The sequence below is a fragment of the Bison bison genome, unplaced genomic scaffold (assembly GCF_000754665.1).
Source record: "Bison bison bison isolate TAMUID 2011002044 unplaced genomic scaffold, Bison_UMD1.0 scf7180017853488, whole genome shotgun sequence".
Taxonomy (NCBI): Eukaryota; Metazoa; Chordata; class Mammalia; order Artiodactyla; family Bovidae; genus Bison; species Bison bison.
In genome coordinates, this window is record NW_011484061.1 from 7395 (window position 1) to 13950 (window position 6556).

The window sequence follows — 6556 nt, forward strand, 5'->3', positions numbered from 1 at the left end:
ACCTTTTAACATATTATTACCTTTTATACCTTGAGGCCAAGTATTTTGAGAGCTAGGTCTCCCCCAGGTTTAGCCTTCAATACAGGCAGGATCACTCTCCCTCCAGATTTTTCAGTGTGTTTTTACTCTGTAAAAACTTTTCTTTTCTTTTCTTTTTTTTTTTAAACAAAGGGGATTATTAGCAAAAAGTGAAATCAAGGAAAATGCATTGAGAGGAAAATAAAGAAGGAAGCACTGAAGGCAAGCTTTTGTTGAAGGCTTGGCCTTAACACATCCTGACTGATTTTCCCATTAGCAGGAGAGAATCAGCAACAGAGGGAGTGATGAGAAGACAGTCACTGGCATCAAAGATGAATGACGTTCAAGTCATTAACCTCCCTTCCCAGAACGTTTTATTGCACCAAACTCTTCTTATGAAAATTTTCATCTCCATGTTTCTAAGTGTGTAGATAAGTGGGTTGAGCATGGGGACAATAATTGTGTAGAAGAGCATAAACACTTTATCTTCTGGTAACGTTGTGGCAGGTCTAATGTAAACAAAGATGACAAGTGCAAAAAAGAGGATTATGACTGTGATGTGGGAACTACAGGTGGAAAGTGCTTTATGGCAGCTTTCTGCAGAATATGTGTGCACATTATACAAAATCAAAATGTAGGAGGCCATCAAAACTACAAAGAGCACCAGTCCCATCAAGCCAGAATTGGCAGTGACAAAAAAGCCAATTTTGTGTGTATCAGTGCAGGCTAGTTTCAACAAAGGATATACATCACAGAAACAGTGATCTATTTCATTGGTGCCACAGAAAGATAAAACAATCTCAAGAAGAAAGAGACAAAGAGAATGAAGAAGTCCCTCTGCACATGATGCTATGAGAATTGAGTGACGTCTTTGCCTGTTCATGATGATGGCATAGTGGAGAGGTTTGCAGATGGCCACATAATGGTCATAGGCCATCCTTGTGAGGATTAAGACCTCAATCTCTCCCCCAAAGAAGTGGGCAGTGAAAAGCTGTGTCATGCAGTTTTTATAGGAAATGGCCTTTTTCTCCATCAGTAAGTCAGTCATGAGTTTGGGTGTCACAGTGGAGGTGTAGAAGAGATCTGAGAGTGCAAGGTAGTTAAGGAAGAAGTACATGGGCTGGGTGATTAGCTGACTGCATGTAATAGAAATCACGATGATCAAATTCCCCAATCAAATAGCCAGGTAACAGAATAAGAAAAATAAAAAGCAGAAGATCTGGACTTTCTTGTCTGTAGAAAGTCCTAAGAGAATAAATTCAGTAACATTATTTCTATCTTCCATGATCTGATGTTCAAGAAAGTTATCTGAAATGACAAAAGCAATGAAACGAATCATTGATGAGAAAATGGAAACCTAATATCTACTTAAAATGGCACCAATGCCTTTTAAAGACAAGTTATTTTGAGACCCACTGAAATAATTTTCATTTAATACAAGTCTTTTGAATTTCTAGTACTAATATTCTTCTAAGAGCTAAGAATACAGTGATAAATTAGACAAAGTTCCAGTTTTTACATAATTTAAATTATTTTGTGAGGAACCAAGGAATTATATTTGTCAAGAACTTGGCAAAACTAATACAATATTGTAAAGCTTAAAAATAAAATAAAATTAGAAAATAAAAAATAAAAATGAATAAAAATTTAAAAAAAAAGAATAAAAAAAAGAGATAATCTTAATAGTGTTAAGTAGGGTGACAAATAATGTGCCAATTTAGGATGTAAAATAGAGGTAGCTATGGGAAATAGATGGGGAAACAGTGGAAACAGTGTCAAACTTTATTTTTCTGGGCTCTAAAATCACTACAGATGGTGACTGCAGCCATGAAATTAAAAGACGCTTACTCCTTGGAAGGAAAGTTATGACCAACCTAGATAGCATATTCAAAAGCAGAGACTTTACTTTGCCAACAAAGGTTCGTCTAGTCAAGGCTATGGTTTTTCCTGTGGTCATGTATGGATGTGAGAGTTGGACTGTGAAGAAGGCTGAGCGCCGAAGAATTGATGCTTTTGAAGTGTGGTGTTGGCGAAGACTCTTGAGAGTCCCTTGGACTGCAAGGAGATCCAACCAGTCCATTCTGAAGATCAGCCCTGGGATTTCTTTGGAGGGAATGATGCTAAAGCTGAAACTCCAGTACTTTGGCCACCTCATGGAAGAGTTGACTCATTGGAAAAGACTCTGATGCTGGGAGGGATTGGGGGCAAGAGGAGAAGGGGACGACAGAGGATGAGATGGCTGGATGGCATCACTGACTCGATGGACGTGAGTCTGAGTGAACTCCGGGAGTTGGTGATGGACAGGGAGGCCTGGCGTGCTGCGATTCATGGGGTCGCAAAGAGTCGGACATGACTGAGCCACTGATCTGATCTGATCTGATAGAATTTGCTTGATTAAGTGGTTTTTAATGAAATCACAAAATTGGTGTAGGGTGTGTGGGTGGGTTTTGCAGTGCTGGCACAGAGTCAATGTTAAATAAATATCAATTAAAAAACTGGAAAGTGAACAATGTGCTATAATTTTGAAGGAATAATACAATAAATAATCAATCATCCTTTAGTCATGTAATTCATGATAAAACGGAAGAACAAATCATTTTTATGAGTGGACTCATAATCCTTTTTGACTTTCAAGTTAAAGTTAGTTAAGTCGCTCAGTAGTGTCCAACTCTTAGAGACCCCATGGACTGTAGCCCACCAGGCTCCTCCATCCATGGGATTCTCCAGGCAAGAATACTGGAGTGGGCTGCCATTTCCTTCTCCAGGGGATCTTCCCAACTCAGGGATCAAACCCAGGTCTCCCGCATTGCAGGCAGATGCTTTAACCTTTGAGCCACCAGGGAAGCCCTTTTGACTTTTAAGAGGAAATAATTCCTTCATGTGAAATACTCCATGAAACTTTCATATTTCTTAAACTTTATTTGTAACATCTCTAGGTTAATATATCTACAACTCTGCTTTTCCTATTTGTCTGTATTTCTCTTGCAAGATTATTTCCTCTTTCAAAATAAATTAACATTCAGAAGTTATTTGAGTTTCATCTTATCAGACTGTAATTATAGTTGCCTAGTTTGGAAATAATATACTGAGAAATGGGCTCCTCTAATTCCAAAATAGTTCCCCCAAACACAATACAATAAATAAGATGCAGCACTTCTTCCCTTAATTTCTTAGAGAATTTACCCACACAATCTGCATGACTATATAAAGGAATCTCTTCAGTTCTCTAAAATAGAAGCAGTTATACCTGTATTCAGGTAATCATCTGGTAAATACACTATGTAAGTAGGCAAAATACCTAGTTTTTCCCTCCCACTTTGTTGCTTAATTGTTCATTCCCTAGGATCCCAGGCTCCCATTCATAAAATAAAAGTGATTAGATAATCTCTGAAGATCTCCCCAGATTCCAATAATGTGTGACTTCTGATTCTCCATTAATTTGGGGAAGACATCTGTTTACCTCTCTTCTGCCTTCCCTTCTCTGCTTGATATATTGAGACTGTAAAAAGTAACAAATACAGTGGCAGTTTCATTACAATTCCTGTGCCTCAGTTTACTGCTCTGTAAAATCAAGGTAAAGATAATATCTCTTTATTGGTGATTTTTTGAATAATTAGTTTCTAAATATGTAATTTCTTAAAGCAATATCTGGAAAGTACCATATATTTAATAATTATTGGCCATCCTCAACAATTACTAAGGGCTTCCCTGATAGCTCCGATGGTAAAAATCTTCTTGCCATGAAGGAGACCAGGGTTCAATCCCTGGGTTCGGAAGATCTCCTGGAGAAGAGAATGGCTACACATTTCAATAAATATTTTTGCCTGGTGAATTCCATGGACAGAGGAGTCTGGTAGGCTACTGTCCATGGGGTCACAAAGAGTCAGATACAACTGAGCAAATAACACACACATGATTACTAACTATAAGATCAAGGCCCCAGAGAAAATGTAAGTACACCATCTCAGGAATTGTATTTTGTACTATCCTTCCCTGAACAAGATAGGAAATATTATTAATATTAATATCAGAAACTTCAGAGATAGAGTTGTGTTCAGACACAGCTCTGATACTCAAATGCAAGAGTCTTCACCTCCTTAAATACTTTTTCCTTCTTCCTTAAAATAAGCATGCAGTGCCTAATTTACAGGATTACTGTGGAATGTAAATAAGCTTACATATACAGAACTTGATGCTAAAAAACATGTTAGTTTCCCCTCCTTCCTCTTGGAACCCCTATAGTGTTATAAATATAGAAGGTCCTCACACTATTTGAGTGGTAATAGATTCTGGTAATTAAGGTTATGAGTTCTGGACCTACATAGAATGAGATACTGGCTCCAAAATTCACTTGGGGCATAATCACAGATAAAATATATAACCTCAGCTTCTTCATCTATAAAATGAATAATACTGTAATTAACTCTGAAATCTGCTGTAAAGATATGATGAGTTCACTTATATAACAGCTTAGGATAGAAACTGGTATATATTAAGATAAAACATTTAGCAAATATTCATTTTCATTGACATTATATTTGTCCTATCAATGAGTACACTGTATTATTCTTACTATATATTTTGAATAGCTTATTTAAAATATGTAATATTGTAACATGGGGTAAATATGGATAAGACATAGCAGAGTTTCCCTGCCTTAAACAATCTGCTTTTTCTTACCTGAAGGCTGGGGTTGCTCACTGTGGGGAAACATCCTATCATTAAGTCAAACCGTTCTCTTTAGTCTGGGTTGAGCTGACTTTCCACATTTCTGAAGATAAATATACTGCTTATTTCAGCCAGTTAATACTTTTGTTTTCTTTCTTTTGAATTAATTAACCGTATCCAAATTAGACAGATATTTATGTTCCCCTTTGATAATTTTTCTTCATCTCAACTAAACTTAGGAAAAAGAAACCTACCACTTAAATACTATCCATTCAAATAGCTTTTTTGAAAATTTCATCATATATTTTTGCTTCTACATAATCTTAGAAGTATACTGGTGTTTTGATTTTAATTTTTTAAAATATATCTTCAGTTCCTTCACTGCAATACTGTCCACTTATCTGCTAGGCCAGTGCATTCTTCTTCATATTAAACATTTTTCCATAATGGAATCCAAAGAGCTAATAATATGATTAAATTTATGAAATATGAAAAGACAAATAAATCTAGCAATATTTTGATAGCTGCTGAGAGACATGGCACTGATAACTTTAAGAGCTCATATACAAATCACAATTCATGATAGCTGAAGCCAGGTTTTCCCAAATAGTAAAAATAGCATTTTAAAGTTTCTGAAATTTTCCAAAGGTTGGTTAGAAGGTTTAGATCATAAATACAATCAGAATGGTTCAAATATTCATTTTAAGGAAAATCACTATTATAATTAGGAACTGGGTTTAACTTACCAGCTGCTTAACTCATCAGACAGATTCCTTATAAGATGAAGCTTCACACCTAAGATAAAGTCAGAATTTTAAAAATTAGAATTTCTGTGCAGGAATCCATCTCTAATTGCATAAAATCTTATAAGAGAGCTTGTGAGTTCCACTGTTACAGATATATTTGGTAAATTTAACTAATTTTGAGATTTTTTTTTAGCATGCAGGTTTCCCATTTATAAAAAACAAATATGTGTCTCTCTGATATTTTACCTTTGTCTCTATAGAAAAGTGACATATATACATATATATGTATATATATATACATGATATATTCTGCTTGATGTTAAATTGGCATTTAAGGAGAATTCTGACAAAATGTGTAATATAGAAAAGGTCTCAATATCTCTAAAAATATAGAAATTTCCCATCAGTATACTTTGCCAAAGATGTAAATCATAGCTTCAATTTCTCAATTTCTAACTAATAAATAAATATGCCAAAGTTCTTAATTATATTTCCCTCCATGAATTTAAAAGACATTTACTCCTTGGAAGGAAAGTTATGACCAACTGAGATAGCATATTGAAAAGCACAGACATTACTTTGCCAACAAAGGTCCGTCTAGCCAAGGCTATGGGTTTTCCAGTAGTCATGTATGGATGTGAGAGTTGGACTGTGAAGAAAGCTAAGCACCAAAGAATTGATGCTTTTGAACTATGGTGTTGGAGAAGACTCTTGAGAGGCCCTTGGACTGCAAGGAGATCCAACCAGTCCATTCTGAAGGAGATCAGCCCTGGGATTTCTTTGGAAGGAATGCTGCTAAAGCTGAAACTCCAGTACTTTGGCCACCTCATGCGAAGAGTTGACTCATTGGAAAAGCTCTGATGCTGGGAGGGATTGGGGGCAGGAGGAAAAGGGGACGACAGAGGATGAGATGGCTGGATGGCATCAGCGATTCGATGGACTTGTGTTTGAGTGAACCCCAGGAGATGGTGATGGACAGGGAGGCCTGGCGTGCTGCGATTCATGAGGTCACAAAGAGTCGGACACGACTGAGCTACTGAACTGAATTGATTGCCTCAACATCCAAAGCACTGAGATCAGACATGGGACATGGAGACTATGAGGAAATGGAGTATATAATGACT

General features: G+C 36.5%; 1 protein-coding gene across 1 annotated transcript; it reads right to left on the reverse strand.

The window, feature by feature from the left end:
• Nucleotides 1–361: 361 nt before the first annotated feature.
• On the reverse strand, nucleotides 362–1295 carry LOC104999279 (olfactory receptor 4P4-like). Its single transcript, XM_010854823.1, has one exon. It carries the CDS (start codon nucleotides 1133–1135, stop codon nucleotides 362–364), a length of 774 nt encoding a protein of 257 aa, XP_010853125.1. The 5' UTR covers nucleotides 1136–1295.
• Nucleotides 1296–6556: the final 5261 nt, after the last annotated feature.